Here is a 22,759-nt window from a genome sequence, read left to right on the forward strand (position 1 = left end):
ATCGAGGCCTACCTCGATTTTTTTGTCAAAAGTTGACAAAAAAGTTGACAAATATTCCTAAGGTTTAGGAAAAGTAATGTTTCCGTTACTTTTGCATCAAGCAAAAAGAAACCAGCCTAAAGCATTGATATAATGGCCTAACAAATCCTTTTAAATTATTTTAAATTCGTTTGTCTTTTTAAATTTTGGGCCAAATTGAGATATTTCCTTTTAATCTGTTCTTAATTTATGTATTATGTATTTATGTGTTTTTACTTGGCTGTACACTGCCCTGAGTCCCTAGGGAGAAGGGCGGTATATAAATTTGAAGTAAAATAAAATAAAATAAATAAAAATAAATATGTGGGTTGCTTTAACAGGCATGTTTTGAAAACAAAAGATTAGTGTTGGTAGGGCCCAGAGAAGTTATTTCCAAAATACCATTCATCATCTTCATCATCATCATCTTTTAACAACCTCCTAATCCCTTGCTGGGTGGAGTCTGGGCAATTGAATGGAGCCAGCAGAGTGTTTAATGGCCGGATGCTCTTCCTGTCGCTAATGCTGAGTTTTGTTCAGCAGATATATTCTCATTGTGCCCAGAGAGAGAAATATCTGCTTCTACCTAGGATCGAACTCACAGCCTCCTGATTGTGAGACGAGAGCTCCACCTCTAAGCCACTGCACCACTCCTTATTTCCAAAATGCCATTAATGTGCAATATATGAATGTATATCAAATTACAACTGCCATAATACCCTAAGCATTAGCCATTCTGTCAATAGCTGCTGGGGACTAAAGTCTGAGAAAATTTGGAGTGCTCAAGTCCCCACTTCTGCTTACAGAGACAAGCCAATATCAAATCTATAATTTCAGATCCTGGCTTGTTCAGTTAAATGAAGCATTCCAAATTTTCAAAGCCTACAGTTCTTTCAAGATTTCATCACAGCTTCCCTAGTCCCTCCTAATACAGCTGCCAAATCACAACTTTGAATATAAAATAAAAGTCATTATTATATACATAGGTAGCAATCATGTTCATTTTATTTATTTAGTTCAATTATATTATATTAATTTAATTTTGCTCCTGGCCTTGATTAATTGTTTTTCCTGATTGTTCTTGGCATGACCCTTGGCATGTCTTGATCTCCCTTCCCCTGCCCTGAGTTACCATAAAATTTAACCATGGATCTATAGGCTATACTATCAGAATTTAATTAAAAACAAAATCCGAAGTTGATGCTTTTAAGCCACCTTTGGAAGACAAGAAAGGAAAGTTCACAAGTTTGAGGTCCATTCCTGGAATGCTGAAGGATTAGGATTAGGTTTGAAGTCAGCCAATAAAAAGATATTAATAGTGACTTTGTAGCCCAGATACACTCCAATAGATCTAAATGACCTACAGAGAAGAGCTTTTCTCTCACTGTATTAAAAGTGTATTTAATTGCCTGCAGAGCTTTTTCAATATTTTCCCTCAATACCTAGATTAGTGACTATTAGGACTTTGTTTTGCTTGGGTTAACAGTCTGTATTGTTATTCAGTTCACATATCCTTTAACTTACATTCCCCATCACCCCTCCTTCTGTGAATAACTAAAATGCAAAGCAAGATGAATTTTGTGGCAGTAGAGTGCTGATTTTACAAAATGCAAATGAAAAAGACATTTAATGTAGAATTCTCATGTAAAGGTGAACTGAAAGGCTTTCTAAATACCAGATAATAAGAGTTTAAGCCAGGGTGGTCAGCATATAATATGAGATGCAACTCAGCCTACCAATACCTGCTGGTCTAGAAGAAGCCATCCAATGACTGTTGGCATGTCCGGATAAAGCACAGCCAACAATCTGGAGCAGCTCGGTGTGTATTTTAAGAACAAGACTGGGAATGGGTGGTAATCATGGAAATACATTCCAAAATTGTCTGCTGGCTTGTTAAATTTTATTTATCTTTGGCAAACCTACCAGATTAGCCTCAGATTGGCCAACTGGCAGGGAAATGTATACCCAACAGATCTGGATGGTTTCAGGTTGGAGAAAAATATGTATTTACTTTTCTTTCCAATTCATCATTTTGATATAATTACCTCATCTTCTTTTTTAAAAAACAGAGCTTGGGTTTAGATCTACACAAGTATTAAGACATTACAAAGCAAAACATACTGATTTCATCTCTTATTCTTCCCCCCCCTTTTTTTTAATTGTATTTTCTGTTCTGAGCATATTTTCTGCACTTTTTCTTTGTTGTGGCATCCAACCAAATAATGGTGTTATGGATGGTTGTAATAGAGTCTGAATTACTATAGGCCCATGATGGCAAACCTATGGCACGCGTGCCACAGGTGGCACACAACGCCGTCTCTGTGGGCACGCGAGCCATCTTCCCAGTTCATGTGCCTGTGCACACACCTCCCACTGGCCAGCTGGCCACGGACGGGGCAAATGCTAAGGGTATGGATGCATGCGTGGGGGTCAAGGTGCATGCATGGTACCATGCGCGTATTGCATTTTGGGGGTTTGGGCATCCGTATGCACATTCGCAGGCACGCATGTGCATATTTGCAGGCACTCTGGTGCGCTTTGGGCACTCTGTCCGGAAAAGGTTAGCCTTTTCACTGCTATAGGCAGTGTGAACAAATTAACTTTTCAGCCAGCCCTACAAGGCTCTTATCCTATAAGCAGCAGTATAATTTGACTACATTGATCAAGATTGCCTTCTACCACTACACTACTATTGCTCTTGACTTTGTTTTCTCATCCAAAATCAATATGATATGCTTCAGGATAAATATTTTTCATTAGATGATTTCCTTTCTGTGAACTTGTAAATTTTAAAAAAACATTTCTCAGTTTTTTTATAAAAACATTTTTTGTAATATTTTTTGGGGAAAGAAATGACTTGCATGGATCTTAAAACAGATAAATGATGAGTATTTTGATAAATGAGTATTTAACTACTATGTATGAAGTTCCTCCTTAGCTGTGGTGGGATTCAAGTATTTTAACAACGGTTCTCTGCCCTAATGATTTCTTCCAACAACCAGTTTGCCAAACTGCTCAGAATGTTAACAACCGGTTCTCCCGAAGTGGTGGAAACTGGCTGAATCCCACCACTGCTAGCCATGGAAAGTCACTGAATGACTGGGTCAGCTATTTTTCACTGGCCAATCTTCCTTATAAGATTGCTGTGTGACAAAAATGGGAGAATGTTGTAACTGCAATTTTGAACTTCTGAAGAGAAGGCAGCATATAAGTGTAGTAAATACTGTACATATATTTTGTGGAAACAGTCTGTAGGAAGTTAGCACCCACCCCTCTCCTGGAAGAGTGAAATATTTTAGGAAATATGAAAAAGGCAGAATATTATATTTCCCTGGGAGAAGCATGTTCCCTGGGAGAAGCAGCTCCCACCTTCCTGCCCCCCACCCTTTGTTAATGGGACAGAGGCAGAAACCCAATCCTTTGTCAAAGGACATTTGCAACACAATAGCAACAGAAACTAACACAATGGGACCCATCTAGACGAGGCTCACCACATGGCACCTGGGAAGATTGCATCAGCCAGCAAGACCCCCACCCCCTGGGAGTCTGACAACCAATCAGGATACTCTTTTGGGGCCCCAAGAAATGCAGAGCCAGAGAGAGCATAAAAACCCGAGGATTTACTGTATCTGCCCTTTTTCTGTTCAGGAACTCAAGCCATGTGATCCTGTCCACCATTAAACCATCTTTCCAAGCAGTCTCCATGTTTCCAGTGTCTGTTTTCCCCACTTGGAGCAGAACCCAGAAGGATGTTTCTTCCAACAAGTCAAACATACAAAATTCATCTGATCCTCCTAATGAAAGGCTGTTGTTTTTTCTTTTCAATATCTTCTTTATGTCAGGGCCCTTTTTCTATGGTCCATTTGCAGCCCCTGAATTAAATTGAGCTAATCTCTTGGTCTATCAGAATCTTAGCTCAAATCTGCCTATCAAATTATGTCTTTTTTCTAGAGTGATACACTTTTCATTCTGTCCTCATTAATAGTCCCATAGTAAGAAAGGATAACTTTTGATTGTAACATTTCCAAATTAGAAATGTTAGAAAATATAGGAGCCCTGGTAGCGCAGCAGACTAAAGCACTGTTATTAACATCAGCTGCCTGCAATTACTGCAAGTTCAAATCTCACCAGGCTCAAGGTTGACTCAGCCTTCCATCCTTTCTAAGGTAGGTAAAATGAGGACCCAGATTGTGAGGGCAATAAACTGACTTTGTATAAATATACAAAAGTGTGAAGGCTATTGCTTAATGCATTGTAAGCCGCCCCGAGTCTTTGGAGAAGGGCGGCATATAAATCAAATTTAAAAAAAAAAAGTTTGATAAATGAATATTTAACAACTATAGACAGCTTTAAATATATTGCTAATTGCTTCCTTATAAAATGATTATGGGTTACATCATCAATTATTTCTTATGAAATATATGGATTGAATCTCCACTGAACTTTGAATTGATTGTCACTTGGACCGGTGATCTTGCACTTAGTCAAGGTGTTTGAGATGAATCTGTGTGTTGTATGCTGATCTATCAAATCAAACCCTTCCCTGTCCTTGTTAAGACACACTAAATCTTTCATTAATGAAGCCAGCTAGACTCCCAGATAATCAGAAGACTTTCCCCTGGCTGCTGTGATGGATGAATGTCTTTCAGATTTCACTAGCAGAATGACTACTGGGTGTGATCATGTTAAGACTAAGTGCATTATTTTTATTATTGTTTTATTATAGAATATTGTTTTAGAAAATGAAGAACTTCCCAAGATGTTTCTTGATTTTCTCAACGTTCGTCATTTTCCATCTCTCCCAAAAGCAGAAAGTTGTGGGTAAGAATTTTATCCAAACAGTTCAGAATGCAACAAAATACAATAAATTTAAAATTCCAATTTGTCTTTATTAATTAAAATTTCATTCACAATTTGTCTCAAAATATCAGACTATTTCCTTAAATATGGCACTTAAAAATGTTCAAGAAATTCTTCAGTGATTCTATTTTGCATATAAAACAAGGAAATTCTTATTTAATGTGTTTTGGCATTACCATGCTGAGACAGAGAATTTGACTTCCTATCTAAGTATTTGGTATAATTTTGCATTAGTCTGATTCAGTAATTGCTCCAAATTTAGAACCTTTGTTGATAATGCAGGTCCATTCTTTAGAAAGCTCTGATTTATTTCAGTAGAATGTATGTCTATATCCTTTGGAAAAAATACCATTTTACTGTACATACTAAAAATCCTTTGGGACATTTGAACATACGTGACCTCTGAAATGACACTAAAGAAATTTGGTGTGCAGGGTTAAACAGTCATTATCATACAAATGAAAAACAGTTGGCATTAAATTAGAAATTATTTAAAAAATATTTACATTAGAATAATTTAAAAATAATTCGAATAGCTGCTGGGATGTCTGTGGGGAAAGGATCATAAAAGTTCAGATGGCAGCCGTAATATGCAACATGGACAGCTGGCTACAGGAAGGAATAAGGCTGTGCTAAAACCTATTTTAAAGAGAGTTAAAGTTTTGCCATTCCTTTTGTGGAATATATATTTTAAATGTATATATTCTAATATTTTAACAAATTATATTCCAGTTCTTTTGAAGAAACAGAGTCTGAAGAATCAAGGTAAGACGTTGGTTATCATATATTCTTAAGAAGTGGTTTTATATGTATTATATAATTAATGTGAGATAATTAAGAAAATTATCTGTGCATTGCAACAGATATTATGAACGCATACCCTTCCCCCCCCAATTTTTAACAAGAAGCAGCATGCAGACAAAAGATTTTAGGAGTCACTATTTTGTACTGTTCTTTTGAAGTGAAAAGGATTTTAAACTGCTTATATTGAAGTTAATCAGACATTTAACATTGCATGGTTAAATGTACTCATCCCCAGTTAATTTTGAAAGGGAGCCTAACAGGGTATTTTAAAAAGGATTTATATGTTATAACCTCATTATATTGATATTGGCTCTTATCTGTCAGTTTCCTTATCTTATGTGAATTAAGAGTTTTGCATTACAATTAGATTTCCTTTTTCCATATTTCCTCTTTTGGTATTTCAGAACCAGAAAAACCTAGACTTCTGTCTACTGTTGTAGCAATTCTGGTTTTGATGCCTAGAGATTAAATTTACATGCAGTTAAATCAGGCTGTGGTACCATTTTCCTGCCCACAGATCTATATGATGATATGGGTGTTCCTTCTTTATTTACATATTTTGTGTAACAGCTGGGAAGGGAAATTATGATACTTTCTTTACATGTCCTAAATCCACACAAGGTCTAGCAGCTGAAATAAATTAATGTTGAAGTCTTAAGAATAAAAAAAAAAAGGAATTGAAGTTGCTGACAACTGCAGTCTTGAACTACTTGCTTTATCCTGAGATTATTTCCAGGCAAGCTGTATAACAACTGGCCCAGTTTTAGTACCGTGATCACTGGTCCTCTTGCGAGAAATTAAACCTCTCTGGACTCAGCTGGATTAGGTTCTGAGTAAATATACCTATTCCTCGTATTATATGTAAGCATTATTCCTTGATGATGGATTTTTTTTCCCTTTCCCATAAAACTGATTTATATATATAAGCGGTATCCCTAACCAGTTCTACTGCCTTACTTTATCAAAGCTAGTTTGTAATGTATTTGGTTTAGTGTCCCTCGATGCTGATATTCCTGTTCTTGACCTTTACAGCAAGCTGTCCCACCAGCCTGTGTTGCTGTTCCTAAGGGATCCATATGTCTTGCCTACAGCCAATGGTAATCAGACCTGTCATCTATTAACAGCTCTTTACTGATCTGCCCCATACCACAAAAACCACATTGTTATAAATGTATGTTGAGCTCCAATTCTAATAATTTGGCAATACATCAGGAGTTATTTTAATGCTGTTTAAAGTAATTGCTGAAAAATGATTATTATTTTTTTTGCAGACAGCCCTCCTACAAATAAAAATTAAAAAGATATTGTTATCTTGGCTCTCTCCTACATCAATAGCAAAGCTCTTGGAAGTGAATTTCAAATGGAATGGAATCTTGTATTATTGCTAATATTTTGATAAGGATTGTAAAAACAAATAGTTGGATGAACAATCTTATTTGTGTTCTTATATGTGTTATCTTTTTATTGTAGCTTACGATATTTCACATAACCTTTGCTAGTTTCTCCCCATCCAAAATATTTCCAGTATCTAGTGATAGCATGAATTAGACTGTGAAGTGAGCAAAATTAGATGTCTCCAGTACAGTTTATGTTCAAACTAAGTCTTAGACTCCCTTCCTCTTTAAGGTATAAAATGTACTTGCTATTGTGATTGATTGGGCTGGGGTGTAGTGCAAAAGAAAGGGTATTTAATTATTCACTCTTGTAATACTTTATTTGGTTAAATTAATCTTGCCAGTTACTGTTAACTGAGGAAAGTAAAGCCCATTACACTTTCCTATTCTTTGGAAAAAGAAATAGAAATTTGAATTGGGGTTACAGAAAAGAAAGCACTAGCACAGTATGAAAATTTGGGTACAATAAAACCAACTGCTTTCTTCACTTTCTAAGATCCATATTTATACTTTTAATTTCTAGCCCAGAAGGGAAGAAATCAGAAATTACGTTGCGTGCCACCATTTTAATATTTTTTACCTTGGAAATGTTTTCATAGAAGCAGAACTTGCCTGCGAGTATTGAATTGAATATATTTTTGAGAAGACAATGGGATTGCACTGTGAAATGCCAGGCTCAGAAAAGGACACATTAAGTGATTAAAATTTGAACAATTTCATTAAAGTTAAAAGATTTAACAATCTCCCTACCCTTCTCCAATTTACAGTATTTGTAAATGGAATGGTAGTAATGTTTTTCCATTTCAGGCAAGACTGTACTAATTTAATTCATATCATTGGATTTAAACTGCAGAAGACAATGAACAACTGAATATTGGAGTAATATTAAATATAGGAGGTATTTCTTCATTCTAGCCATATAAATTAAGAATTTACACAATATTGAAAAATATTATCTCTAAGCACCAACGATGCTAAACCTCAAGTTATTTTTTTTTTACTGAAATTTTCCTTCTTGTTAATATTTTAATTCCTGTATCTTTTGTAGTGATTAACTTTGCTTAACTTCTTTCTAGGGCTTTTTCCAAAAGTTAAGTTCCTTTATATTTTTTAACTAAAAACTTTGTTGCTTTCCTGCTCTAGAGATGTTTGTGTGACAGCATTAAGCCTCTTCCAGTCAACTTGGACAAAACTGTGCTGTAAACTATAGTGGAAAAACTGCCGCGGACTATTCCCAGTAGAAATCTTGGAATTCCTTCAAGTGTATTGAGATTTTGTTAGAAATTGAATTGCCAGTGTAATCCATCTTCCTTGTGAGAAAAGATTCAGATAAAGAGCTGGAGCCTAGCAGCATTAAGTATTAGAACATCCCTTTAAATCAATAAGCTGCAAATCTGGCAGTGCGTTCAAGCAATGCCCAATGCTACACTAAAGTGGGTTCCTGCTGAAACAGCATTACTAATAACAAATTCTGAGCACAGATAAACAGGATGGTGATGCAATATCCTAAATTATACCAGGCTTCGCCTTGTTAGGTTCTACAAAAACATTTATATTGTATTGACATATGTAAGAAAGCAGTTTTTCTTCTCTCTTTTTTTTCCCCAGATGACTTTCCAAATGTAGTTATTGAAGGCATTCTCCATGGATTGTTTTATCCTCACCTACAACCCAGGTAGAAAATAGGTTTCGACGGAAAATAATCAGAATAAATTCAAGTTGTGTTCCTCGATGCAGGGTTTTGGAGGCTTTTTTTAAAAAAAATACTGAAGCATGACGCCCCTGTTCGAAGATGAAACTTTTGGGATTTTTTAATTGTATCACTAAAAATGGCTGCTTTTCAAGATTATGAATTGGGAGAAAATGTTACTCGGTTGAACCTGTATATTAAACGCTAAATACTTACATTTTAAAACAGCTGACAAAATGCCAAATTACACTAACTTTCATCATGTATTTATAAGTTTTGTGTCTGTGATAAATCATTATCTAATTCTTTTGTCTCAGCATTGTATCCACTGCTGGCAGCGGATACATAAAATATAATAGCATGTATGACTAAAAAATCTAAATGTTAAAAAAATAACTACCAAAACTGGAGATGCAATATAAGCTCACTGTATCAGTATTTCTGATGTTATATCACGTAAGTATTATTTTAGGAACAGAGATGGGTATATGCTAACAGTTTAGTTCAGTTTTAATTTATGTCATAAACTCGGCTGCAGTGCTTTTATTAGCCTCTACTTAATGTCATTTTGAAAATTTTGTTAATTTCTAACTTTTTGTAATAGAAATAATAATGAACATGATTAATAAAAATAATCAGCCAGCCCAGGGGCAGTTCAACTTGACTATCCTGTTTGCAGCTCCTAGAACTCCCCTTAATTTTATCTGCTAAAATTGAACAGTTTTGCAAAGATATGAGATGGAAGCACATTAAAAAATGTACTCAAAACTATACAAATATGCATTAGGCCCAGAGAAAAAAAAGAAAATAATGCTTCCACCTAAATGAATGGTAAATGAGTCTGCCCATTTTGACCTCACCCCTAAAGGTTTGTCTATCCTATCAATTGTGCAAATGAACATTGTTTCTCAACATGTGAAATTCAAAATGCCCAAACCACAATAAAATAATGACGTGTGTAAAAAATAACTTGTTGGTCATATGTCCATCCACCACTTTGTCAGTTTTGAGTACATGTGCCATAGCTGGGTAATATTGAGGATGGAGCTGTAACATTTGTATTTCATGTTTTTAATTCTGGCTGTGCACCGCCCTGAGTCCTCAGGGAGAAGGGCGGTATATAAATTGAAAAATAAAATAAATAAAATAAATAAATAAACATACTATGCTTTTTAACATGGGGGATTCACGCCTAACATAACAGTTATGACTCTGTGCCAGTGGGTACCTGGCACAGCAGAGCATGTTCTAGTTACGCCGTTCAAATACAGTTGCAGTCAGAGGTGTTTTCCTATCTCTCAGTTATCCTGGCAGATGATTCTCTGTGCAGCTTTAGGTTGGCCACTGGTATGAACTTTAACCAATGTTAAAATGACTTCCTGAATGCCATTGGGGATTTTCCATCTTCTCTGTCAGAGATACTGTCAAACCTTATCAAGCGGTAGATATTATTGCTCAAAGAGGCAACAGCAGGTGCAGACAGTACATTCACATCCTCTTCAAAGCAGCTTTCCTGCCTCAGATCCAAATACTGTGAACCTGTCAAGAAGAGACTTCTTAAAAATACCTTCATCTTTTGAAGTCCATTTACCTGTCACCCAGGAGAGAACTTTCTCCAATGCTGAACAAAATTCAATTCCCTGTTTCATTCAGCCCCAACATTTTTCCACTATCTTGAAATCAGTCTAGATTTTTATGGTCAAGCCTTTTCACTCTGAATTGGTTTAATAGTGATGTGTTCACGTTTTTCTTCTTATTGTTAGTTTGTAATGAATATGGGCAGAAATATGGAAAATAATTGATGACAATAAATGATATTCTTGTCTTCGTGTATGTTAATACTATTGTGTTGGTATAGATATCGAAAATATATTTACATCTTTTAAAACTAATTGGTCTTGATTAGTAAAAAAAAAAAAAAGTATGACAAAATAGAGCATTGCTTTAAAACAGACGGTTTTCACCAGTGGTTTAATATTTGTACATAAAGTAAGTAAACAAGGTTTAAATGATAAAATTATAAAAAATAATATGTAACTATAATAATAACATATTTTGCATTTTGACAAATTCAAAATTTAAAGTTGGAAGTGAAGTCTTTTAATAAATGATATCCATGTATTGTTGAAAGGTATGATGCAAGGTATTTGTCATGTCAGTATAATTTGTTCAATTACATGGTAATTCTTCCTTGTCTATTTTCAGATTCATAAATTAGGAAATCCACACAATATGTTTTATAGAAGTGCCAGCTGAATAAGGAGGGTTTTTGTTCAAAATTTTAAAATTACTAGGCAAAGATGTTAAAAATATTTGTAAGATGGATACTAATAAACAAAGAACAAGGGGCTATAAACATTTGCAGTGTATACATCTCTGTCAATCTCTTTAAATCAACACCTATGAAATGTTTTACCCTAGAAAGAGAATATCATAGCATTTCCTCATTTAATACCCAGGTATTTTCTGTTACCTGCAAGGTCAAGTTGTACAGTCTCTGCAAAGTATTTTCTGATAGAAGCCTCACACAGTGATAACCAGAAGTGATTGCAGCTCAGATGCTGCTATTTCTGTCAACTTCTCCAATCATCTACTTCAACCGCAAAAGGTTCTTTTACATCTATTTTTCCACTGTTAATGATCACACAGTCCTGAAGAGGCTGGTCATAGTCATCTGTTGCCTGAAGTTCAATATCATGTACTACGGACTAAAGAGAGAGTGGCTTTTGATGAAAAGGAAAAACCAGGTATGAAACACACAACAAATAAGACACATGCTCTAGTCTAAATTTTGTGAGATTTTTCATTTTAGAGGCTTTATATCGCTAAATATAAAATATTATATATTTATATCCCTGCTCATCACCGTGGATGCAATCTGTTTCTCTGTCCTAGTGATTTCTATAACAAAAGTACTCAGAAAAAAAGGGACTAGAAAAAAAAATAAAACAACTCCTTTAATTCCTCATTTCAAAGTTGTTTACATAAATGGCCTTTCAGTCAAAAAATCAACTCTGTGTCACAGCTATGATCAGATGTAATAGTAGGGCTTGCTTTCTAGAAGAAACTCAATTTGAGAGAAAGCTGTCTCCTTTGCTGTAGCTCTGTAAAACTGCTGAACATCAAAAGAATATGAACACTGTACGACTTACAATCTTATTGACAAATAATAAAATTAAAACCCCTTCTTATATTTTGCAAAGGGAACAAGGGTAAAAAAATTCTTGCTTGATGCTGAAAATAAAACAAAAGGTAATTCTCACCAGCTAGGGAATTACACAGCCCTTGTTCCATCAATAAGAGGATGTGTTCTCTAAGAATCATTAACTTTTCACTAGAAATATGCAACTGATACACTTTTAGAACCAAAGAAACTTACACTCAGAACAATATTCTATTGCTAATAAATAAAAGCATTGCAGATTTACCTACCATTCCATCAATGACTTTTCCAAATACTACATGTTTTCCATCTAACCAGCCAGGCTTTGTTACAGCAATGAAGAACTGGGAGCCATTAGTGTCTGGGCCAGAATTTGCCATGCTGACCCAGCCAATGCCATAGTGCTTCAGCTTGAAGTTTTCATCAGGAAACCGATCTCCGTAGATGCTTCTTCCTAGATAACAAAATAATGGTTTTCATCAGAAGAAGCAAGATTATAAAAGCATTGTTTAGAAAGTTTTACAATACAGGATACTCGCTGGTAGAGCTATGCAAAATGTCTTCAAGCGTGTAGTCAGACTACTTTAAGGGAAGTTGCTGCCAAGCAAACATTTGAAAGTATGAATAGATATGTGTGTGTGTGGATATTTATTTCAATACATAGCACATCATATATGTGCAGGATGGTGCACAGTTCAACCTTTTTATAGTGGGATATATTTAAAGAAAAATGTTTTTATTTTTATAATATGCCATATTAGATATATATTTTGTTGAACAATGGTACATGTGATATAGCTTTAATGTGGTTTGTTTATTCATTTATTTATATTTAATTTCTGTAATCTTCCATCTCAATTAAGTAAATGGTAGCAAATAATGCTAAAACAAAACTGTCAAAAATAAACATGTACAGCAACCAAGAGAATTATCGTAATAATTGTCAGTGAAGCCAAGAAATGAGGCCCTTAATTCAGGAGCACACAGCTAGGTTTTTAAAGCCTCATGACAGGTCAATAAAGTTGAGACCATTCTAATCTCTGAAGGATGGTCCAAAGGGCAGGGTCTAAAATAGTCAAGGCACGTCTTCAAGTATTTGAACCACCTCGCAACATGAATATTGTCTAAAGAAAGCAGTGTTACCTCCAGTACCATCTCCAGCTGTAAAGTCACCTCCCTGAATCATAAAATCTTTGATTACGCGATGAAATTTGCTTCCCTTATAACCAAATCCTTTCTAGAATTTAAAATGACAGAGTTTCAGTTCAGTAAAGTTACTACAATTAACAATGCATGCAATTAAATATTTAGCAAGACAACTATTGTGTGTGTGGTCATTTAATTTGAATGAGAAAAAAAAATCAGAATATCTGTTAGTGATAGTCAGATCTACATCCACCCAAAGCTTAATTTTGACCCACCCTTTCTATATGAGATTCAATACTGCCATGCTTCTTATTTCTATCTTGAATGTTCATCATTTTTCCTCATTCATTGTATTTTATTAAATTTGGAAGGCCACTTGACTCTCTTATTTGGTGAACTGGATGCTGTGCCTTTGACAGCCATCAGACCCAAAAAACATTTTTCTCAAAGAGGTCAGAGCACGGTTCTTTCAGTAAGAGGAATTTACCTATGGGTTCCTCCCCAAAAGAGGCCAACCAGAATCAACATTTGTATGATTATAAACTTATAATGATACTGCTGCTTGATGCTATGATGTATGATCTCCTTAGATATATTTTTTTTTAAAGATCAACCAACAGGAAATTTTTGAATGCCTAATGTATAACTGCTTGTTTGAAACCAACAAAGGAAAACATTTCTATCTCAGGGTTAAATGAGGGGTTCTTGGTGCTGTCTGCTAATATCAGTGCCAATGGTACTACCTAGTTTGGGTAATGAAACATCTGCAAGAAAACAACCAACTTCAGAAAGAACCAAGGACTCCTGCTTGTTTGCGAATCAAGTATGGGAACAAAACCTAACATGCACTCCAGACTGAGCAATGAATCCTGCCGTCAAAGAAAATCTTAGAAAATAATTCTCTACAGCAAAATCTTGAGAATTTGGGCTGGCTGTGGTTCTATAGCCAACTTTTGCACATTCTAAGACTTCGACTTTTTTACTTTTCTACATGAGGTCAGACAAGATCCTCTTTTCCTTTCCCTCTATAAATTTGGTGCTGAAAGGTTTAGCTGGAGATCATTCCTCTAAAGGTCTCCAAACTTAAGAAAGATAAAAGAATTGTTCCTGACAGTAACCTGCCAAAGCACCCATGCAGTGACCAAATATGACAATATCACATTGAAACTGAAGGGAAAGGCTTACTGTTTTCCTGATGACTACACTTCCATAACAACCAGTTTCTACTATTTACAAAATACCGATTTACAATATACCGATTTAGTTTCTACTATTTACAAAATAACAATACCGGTTTTGGGGGCTTGATAAACCAGCTTGGTCTCCCTCTGCACCAAACCAGCCAGGCCTGGAGGAGGACCTTCAAGACATCAAACTAAACTGAAACGGAAAACTTGAACTTTTGCTTATCACTAGAAAATAATGGCTCAATCGCTACTAATCAATCACTACTGACATTAGATAAATAAAGACATGTGATAAAATTAATACTAGTAGTAAGTACACATATTTCTTTTCTCTTAAATATGAAAACAATGCTTTTAAAAAAGCTCTTACCTCTCCAGTTGCAAGTTTAATGAAGTTTTCTGCTGTCTTGGGTACTACTTTTCCAAACAAGCCAATTACAATTCTGCCAGCATTTCTGTCACCAATCTGTATATCAAAGAAAACCTGGAAATTTTCAAAAGTGGAAAAAGGAATCACTGTCAATATGATATATCATCGTTAGGCTAGGCTATTTATTAGTTATTTACTAGAAGATAAACAGTTGTATTCTAATGTGCTTTTCAAGTTGTAGAAGGAACTTTTCAAACGATCTTTGAGCAGAAAAAGCCTCTTGATTTATCACTTCTCAATGTTTTCTCCCACTTCTCTGGACTATATTTATAGCATGGAGATGGAAATACCCACTTTATCAGTCTCATGCTACCTATTTCTGAATATAAAGAAATATTAGCTACATTTGTTTTCCACCACTAACTATGCATGTTTGTAAACCAAGGCTTATACTTTTATAACCTTCCTATATTGTGATTTCAGGGCTGTATCAGGTGAATTACAAGTTAAGAAATATAACTATAAGTAAGCCATAGAGCCAAACAATTCCTGACTCCCTAACATAAATATTCTTCAATATCTAGCCATGTTTCACAATACTCTAAACTATAAATCCTTTCCTTTATTGTTTTTGAAGTTTCTAATCAAGATTCAACACTATGTATCTATTCAGAATGTTCAATTCTCAATGCATTTGGGTAGTAAAGGGGTATTGGATTTATCCACTTAACAGAATTTTAAAGAACAAACTTTTTCAAACTTCATCATTTTGCATCAAAAGCCCTATTTCTCAATGTTTCTCAGTGGTTCCATTTTGGTTCCTATCAATAGTCAAGCAATCCAAGTTCACTATTAAAGGAATAAATATTCAGTTATTACAGTTATTATTAACCACCACAATTGAGCCCAAAATCTATGCTAAGTGAGACATTTGTTACATGAGTTTTGCCCCATTTTACGATCTTTCTTGCCATAGTTGCTAAGTGAATCATTGCAGTTGTTAAGTTAGTAATATAGTTGTTAAGTAACTTTGGCTTCCCCATTGACTTTGCTTGTCAGAAGTTTGCAAAAGCTGATCGCATGGCAATTCTCATAAATATGAACCAGTTGCCAAGCATCCGAATTTTGATCACACGGTCATGGGACTGCTGCAATGCACGTAAGTCTGAAAAATGGTCATAAGTCACTTTTTTCAGTGCTGTTGTACCTTTGAACAGTCACTAAACAAACTGTTGTAAGTTGAGGACTACCTGTATTAAGTGATAATGATTTTTCACTTAACACACAACTACTTAGTTTAAATGTTATGATTTAGAGAGGGAAAACATTACTACCAGCTTTCCCTTTAAAAAAAAATTAAAACGACAATAAAAAAACAGTTACCTAGTGAATACATATCCTGCCCAATTACATAGGATGTTGCATATAGTTTTATTTCTCAAAACTGCCTGTCTTCCCTACATATCATGGTCCTGGCGAAAGCTAAGAAGTTACCCAAGGAACCATCTTGTCCCAATTACATCAGTGTATCCCATCAGGCAGGATGAGTAGTTAATTGATGAGTCCCATCAATTAAAGAATTTTTACTGCTGGCGTCTCTGCCACTGCCCTCCTTAATGCAATATCTTGCCCCCAGAGGTGTGGTTGGCACTCATTCTTTTGATCTTCTGGAACAGCATGTAGACTTAGCTCTGCCAATTGGCATAAGGATCGAAGACGGCGGTCATGAGGACTCACCCCTTAAGGGCTGAAGGCCATCTTTTAACTTGACTGTTTTTATTCTGTTTGTCCTTCTGTTTGTTTTAATTTAGCTTTTAACGACCGTATTTGTCAGAGTATAAGATGCATTTTCACCCCACAAAAGAGGCTGAAAATTTGGGTGCATCTTATACTCAGTAGCTTTTTCAAAGCTTTTTTTCAGCCCTAAGGAGGCAATAGAAAGTGAAGTGATCTTCCACGGGCTCCGACTCTCAGCTGTGTTTTAGAACCTTTTTTTATCTTCGGTGTGCTTTGTTTGCGCTCCCTCCCTCTGACTCTCAGCTGTGCTTTAGAAGCTTTTTTTCAGCCTTAACGGAGGCGCTAGCGAGTGAAGCGATCTCCGTGCTTTGCCTGCTTTTCTCATTGCTGCTTTAGAAGCTGTTTTTTTATCCCCAAGCAGGGGATAAAAAATGCGTGTGTGGACTCAAAACCAGCAAACTAATGTGCTGAAGCTGACCAGACTAAGGACACTAGCCAGATGAATACTTGGTAGGCAGATTCCCCCCCCCCATTTTCCTCCCCAAAAACTAAGCTGCGTCTTATACTCCGAAAAATACAGTATGTCTCTTTTATACGGTTTCATGGATTCTATTTGTAAACTGCCCAGAGTCACTTAGATGGTGAGATCGGCTGTGTTTTAAAGTATTTATAAAATGAGATTCAAGCTTCACTGACTGTCCATTGGCTAGAAAGCAATACACAGAAGAATATTTAGCCATGATGGATGAGCTTTGTTAATTGATACCAGAATGTCAATCTTCTTAAGATCACAGTTTTCATTGGGCTATGATCTCATAATGTCTGTCCTAAGCTCTCTTTCATAAATATGTTAGAAAAGCAGAATAGGAGGGAAGACTGGCAAAGCAGAAAAATGATTCAGGTTTCTGGATTCCAGAATTAGAACCTGGGGTTAAAGTTAGGGGCTCTTGAGTTTGGAAGCACAGATGGTTATATGATTACATTAACCGCATATGCTGCAAAACAGGTATAAACATTAAGTGATATTAAGGTTGCATAAATATATCCATTACTCTTTTATGCTTTTCTTTTAAATGTCTATTTCAAGAAAAATCAGGGTTCCTCATCAATTGGTCCTGATCTGACATCTATTGAAGCTTGCTATTTATTATAGTGACTAACTCTACACAGTAAGGGAATTACAAATCCCCCCAAGTTCTGCAGATTGTCAAATGTTAGAACACACCTGGCTTTGTTCTTTTTTGCTCCAGCTAAATAACCAGGGCATAGCGATATCCCATATTTCTAAATGAAATCAAACCATTTCCCAATGGTCTAATTAAATACCCCAATATTTGAGAATAATATAAACATTTAGGCAATTAGTAAAAAGAAAGGCTACTTCAGGCCTCTTTACCAAGATTTGTTAATAACAATAAAATATATTTCTTTCTTTATTCAATTTCTATAGTATCCCAACTCAACTAAGTGGGTTGCTTAAATTATGTTTGTTATCTGCTTTTTAATTCAGAAAACCACTAGTTTAATTTTTTTGAATAATTAATTCAACAGCATTGCATCACACATAGTTCACACCAAGCAGTAAAAGATTTTCACTAAGCATGATTTATGAATAGAAGCAATTAATAACCTATGGGTTTAAATTACTAAAATATAGTTTGAAACCACCCTTGCTACTGGTTTCATGATTATAGGCAAATAGGAACAAATTTGTGTATTCTTTTTGGTGCTCCATTCATACACTAGCCCAGGGGTGTCATGCACTGGCCACATCCACCCCTAGTTTAGCAAAGGGGAGGGGGAGTTGCGATACGTCACATGACACCGTGTTGTCACGAGTTTGACACCCCTGCACTAGCAAATCCACTGAGATACAAAGCAAGAGCAATTAAGAGAAAAATAGCTAAGCTACTTTGCTTCGTTTCAAATGGTTTTTCGCAAATACTATATATTTCTAATTCTCGCCTCTACCATGAAATTTCATAAAAACAAATTGAATGGAAACTACTCTTTCAGGGCAATCAAATTTTAAGAAAAACCAAGAATGATATTTTTTAAGCTATAAGGTTGAACAAAAGTGAAACATTTGCTAAGTGAGTTTGTTTCATTTTACGATTTTTCTTGCCACAGATATGAAGTGAATCATTGCATTTGCTAAATTAGTACAACCTGGTTGTAGAGTGAATCTGGATTCCCCATTGACTTTGCTAGTCAGAAGGTCGCAAAAGGGGATCACATGACCCCAGGACACTGCAACTGTCATAAATGTGAACCACTTGCTAAGCATCTGAATTTTGATCATGTGACAATGGGGATGCTGCAATGGTCGTGTGAAAAACGGTCTTAAGTCACCTTTTTTTGTGTCATTGTAACCTTGAACGGTTTCTAAATGAACTTTGAGGATTACCTGTATTATTCCTGTGATCCTTTGTGATGTCTGCTTCTTGAGCTGGCTATCTCTTGGGCTGACATAAAATGACAGACCATCTCAAGAATGTCAGCCAATCTTTAAAAAGTCTAATGCCTCCATCCTGGTCACCCATGTTCCTCCAAGCCCATTCCACTACATCTTAAGGACAGCAGTACAGTACCCAAAAGCTGTTACACGTTACTGGGAAGAGGGCGGTCAAGTGACAAAGTCAATGAAGGCACAAGAGGGATGGGCAGAGAGGAATATAAAATTGGTGCAGGTAAGATCATCTTCATTGTCTTTTTTTTTTTTTTTTTTTTTACTATGGGCCCCCTGGCAGCCATTAAAAGTGAAATTCTGTTGCCTGCTCTCAAAATGCTCACACATACATAACATACTATATAGACGTGCTACATATATACCTACACCCGTACATATAAAATCCCTGTCCATCTTGAACGCACAGCGGAAAGAGAAAGCTCGAGTGTTCATACAATTGATACTGCATGGGGGGGGGAAAAAACTGCAATTCAAGCGGGGTTTTGTAGATGACGCTATAAAACCCTACAGATCGTGAATGAGGAAAAGGCCGAGGAGAAAAAACGGAAAAGAAACAAGGGAGGCGAGGAGAAGCGCCTCGGAAAGCGTCGAGGCGAAACACGGCGCACGGCATGAAGGCGTTACGGTCCCGAAGTTAACTTTCCAGCCTCTGCAGCGGGTGGGGAGGTGGGAAGGGGAAGGGAGGGACCGATCCCCTCCTGCACTCTGGCTCCTCGCTTCAGGGCGATAGTCACCTTAGCGGTCACGGTGGGTCCTCGCTTTCGGACGGCCTCGGTCCCCGGAAGGCGCTCCCAGGCGCCCCAGCAAAGGCAGAGGAGCAGCAAGCGCGACGCCAGGCGGCCCATCCTCCAGTCCTCTCCGCGACGGCCCAGCGCCTGCGCGGCTTTCCCTCTCGCGGCTGACACTGTGGCAGGGGAGGAGCAGCGCGGAGGAAAAGGCGCGGGCGGCGCTTCCAATCGCGAAGGAATCCGGTTCCCATGCTTTCGGTCCGCGGAGGGCTGCGGCGGATGGCGTTCTTTGCCGAATCTGGAGGGTTCCGGTGGCTCCCGGCTGCAAGTGCTCGCGTGCGAAGCTCCGGCGCTGAGCGTGGGGCGTCATTCAAATACCATGTTGGCTTGAGGAGGGCACTCGTGGACATTAGAATTAGAAGAATTATTAGAATTAGAACAGAGCTGGAAGGGACCTTGGAGGTCTTCTAGTCCAGCCCCCTGCTCAAGCAGGAGAACCTATACTATTTCATATAAGTGACTATCTAATCTCTTCTTAAAAGCCTCCGGTGATGGAGCGCCCACGATTTCTGAAGGAAAGCTATTCAAGAAGATGGAGAACTTCTAGGATGAGCCTATCCTCCCGATTTTGAAATGAAATAAATGGGCCTTATTATTGCTTTTTTTTCCCTTTTGCCCGAAACAAATTAGATTTGTTCAGAGGCAATTATGTATTGTGTTTTACCCTAAATATTAGGGCAGCTGATGCAAGAAAAATATAGTGAATTTCTCCTATAACTTAAAATATTTTTAAAATAACGTAACATATTTAAGTAGGTTTGTGTAAAACCTACTGCGGCGTATGTTACAGTGTGGACTGTTCCTAGCCAGGCTAGGAGGGAATCCTATCTTATTTCAGAATATTGCTTTAGTTTGCTCTGCTTGTCACAAAAGATCCTCAGCATGCCAAGGGCAGATTCCAAACCTCTGGAATTGATTCCGGCATTTTATTTTTAGCACACAGCTTTCTCCTACAAATTTTGTACGTATGTGTGTGTTTGTATATTTCTTCTATTCCAGTCTCATCCATTTCTTGGCATGGTTTTTAGAAGTGGTTTGTTATTGTCTCCTTCCTAGGGCTGAGAGAAAGTGACTGGCTCAAAATCACCCAGCTGTCTTTGTGCCCAAGGCAGGACTCCTGCTGTCTTGGTTTCTAACCTGATACCTTAATCACTACAGCAAACTGTCTCTTTTTATATTGTTAGTCTCTTAAATCCAGTAAAGGTCCTAAAGGCAAGATAAAACTGAAAACATGTTTTGTTTCTTGATAATACGATTCTGGCTTCCTAGTTAAAATTCAGCACCTGAATTTATTAGATGGAAAGAGAGAGAGGGAGAGTTGAAGCATTATGAAATAAATAAATGTCTGATTGGGATTTTTGCCCAATTTATATCATATAAATTAGGCTATAGGATTTTGCAAGGTCTGAACAATCAAAAGGATGATTACCAAGATGACTGGAGTAACGTTTTAGAAACAGGAAATGTTGAAAGAAATCAATGTCAACCAGATGGTACTGTCTAAATCACTGACAGCCATGGTTTTAAGCCAGATTTTGTTTTTGTTAACTATCATAGATTCTCTCACAGGAGTTGGCCCTTTGCTTACAGGCCAGAACAGGCAAACAATAAAGTTACAAGTAAACTTAACACAGTTGTTGTTGTTCAAGATTGTGATATATAATATCATCATATAAACCCTGAAAAGTTTAATGTAAACATGGGCCACAATTTAGAAGCAATTCAACACTTAGAATCGACAAAAAGAACTGGGTGTTGAAGCCTTTGCAAAACTGAATCACCTTGTAATATTCTTTGCAGATATTTTCCTGACATCTTTTTCTTAAATGTTTTTCTCTTTTTTGCTTTTTTGTTTGACATACAAATAAATTATAATTATTTATTGACAGTTGCTATTTTAACAGATGACACTGATAGATTTTGTAACATTTTGAAATTGAATGAAGTACAAAGATAGGGTATATTTTACTATATAATGATGCTATGTTCTGCTTTGTGTGAAATAAACAATATTTCCATTAAACCCTTTAAACATGTCTGTGTGCTACAATTTATCTTACAGATAAAGAAATATTTCAACAGCAAACTCTAGTAATATATTATATCCTTCCCATAAAAATACCATGACTGTGACACAGTAATTCTGTTCAACTTCTCTAGCTCTTTTCAGCCACCATTATTGCCAACAGAATGTTAAGCTGTAAATCTTCTTAGCAAAAATTTTATTTATCCTTATTCAGCAGGCATTCATAAAGCTATAGTGGGGTAAGTAAAGGACAGGAGTTTCAGAGTAAGTCAACATTCCTTCATGGAAGGCAAGTGGGTCTCACTACTGTTTATCTTACATTCATGCAATGGTATATAATTGTCCTGGCAGAGGTGTCTAGAGTGGGGTTGGGGGGAACACAAATAATAAAACAAGCTCTTTTTGTATCTGCATTGTGATTTTTCACACAGAGACATATGAATGAAAGAGAGCTGCTTTTATCTTGATGAAAACATTGGCTCCTATGGACACCTGATTTTTTTCATATGGCCAGTGGGTGGGTTGCACGGTGTACTTAGTTTATTAAATGATTATTACATGAATGATCTGGTTTTGTATAATGCACTGAACTGATAGGCTTATATAAGGCAACAAAAAAGTGAAGTATGTAAATATAGCCACCAGGTCTGATTAAGAAAATTTAATGAACCAGTCCATGGGATCAAAAATTAACTTCAGAGTTTTAAAAAGTTACTTGTTACTTTTTAAAGAATTACTTGCCATTCAATATTTCGCTGCTTCATACCTATCTGTTCAGGGAGCAATAGAGCTTCATAAATCACAGTACTTTTTTTTCAACAATGATGGTTGTGCAGTCAGATGGTTTTTTAGATTTACTGGTTATATCAGACATGCAGAATGACAAAATTATATTGATAGAAAAGGCACTAGTGCCCCAAATATCCAAAACTGAACAAAAATATGTAGTATATCCTTTTTAAAAAAGTCTGTTTAAAATTAAAATCAAAATTTAATTAAATTGCTAAAATTTAATTTAATCAAATATAACAGTGTTTCTCGTTGGCATGGTTTCCATAGTATTTTACAAGAACAGGCAAATTATATGCACAATTTGATATATTGTT

The 22,759-nt window shown here is 36.3% G+C and overlaps 2 protein-coding genes across 3 annotated transcripts in view; one reads left to right on the top strand and one right to left on the bottom strand.

Annotated features, from left to right (window-relative positions):
- The window catches only part of SNX24 (sorting nexin 24), an 81,772-nt gene extending 72,040 nt beyond the window's left edge, over window positions 1–9,732 (top strand). Inside the window, exons 4-7 of one of the 2 annotated variants that reach the window (XM_034409965.2) lie at window positions 4,745–4,839; window positions 5,611–5,643; window positions 6,715–6,779; window positions 8,685–9,732. In XM_034409965.2, coding sequence (XP_034265856.1) covers window positions 4,745–4,839; window positions 5,611–5,643; window positions 6,715–6,779; window positions 8,685–8,755 — 264 coding nt within the window. In that variant the 3' untranslated portion in view covers window positions 8,756–9,732. Of the gene's footprint in view, window positions 1–4,744; window positions 4,840–5,610; window positions 5,644–6,714; window positions 6,854–8,684 lie in introns of both variants that reach the window. The other variant, XM_034409967.3, reaches the window with a different exon arrangement.
- Window positions 9,733–10,705: 973 nt separating this feature from the next.
- On the bottom strand, window positions 10,706–21,657 carry PPIC (peptidylprolyl isomerase C). Its single transcript, XM_034409964.3, has 5 exons — window positions 19,574–21,657; window positions 14,633–14,746; window positions 13,073–13,166; window positions 12,199–12,383; window positions 10,706–11,474 (listed from the first exon to the last, which is right to left on the bottom strand). The coding sequence occupies exons 1-5, from the start codon at window positions 19,682–19,684 to the stop codon at window positions 11,340–11,342; spliced, it is 639 nt and encodes a 212-aa protein (XP_034265855.2). The 5' UTR covers window positions 19,685–21,657; the 3' UTR covers window positions 10,706–11,339.
- Between the last annotated feature and the right edge of the window lie 1,102 nt (window positions 21,658–22,759).

This window comes from Pantherophis guttatus, chromosome 2 (assembly GCF_059756535.1).
Source record: "Pantherophis guttatus breed Tessera chromosome 2, ASM5975653v1, whole genome shotgun sequence".
NCBI classification, from domain to species: Eukaryota; Metazoa; Chordata; class Lepidosauria; order Squamata; family Colubridae; genus Pantherophis; species Pantherophis guttatus.

Excerpts from the sequence above, each read along its gene's own strand:
- PPIC (XM_034409964.3), bottom strand. The coding sequence starts at position 19,684 with ATGGGCCGCCTGGCGTCGCGCTTGCTGCTCCTCTGCCTTTGCTGGGGC. Across the intron at positions 13,167-14,632 it reads TTAAACTTGCAACTGGAGAG|AAAGGATTTGGTTATAAGGG; the intron begins GTAAGAGCTTTT and ends TTTAAATTCTAG. Across the intron at positions 11,475-12,198 it reads GAAAAGTCATTGATGGAATG|TCCGTAGTACATGATATTGA; the intron begins GTAGGTAAATCT and ends CTCTCTCTTTAG.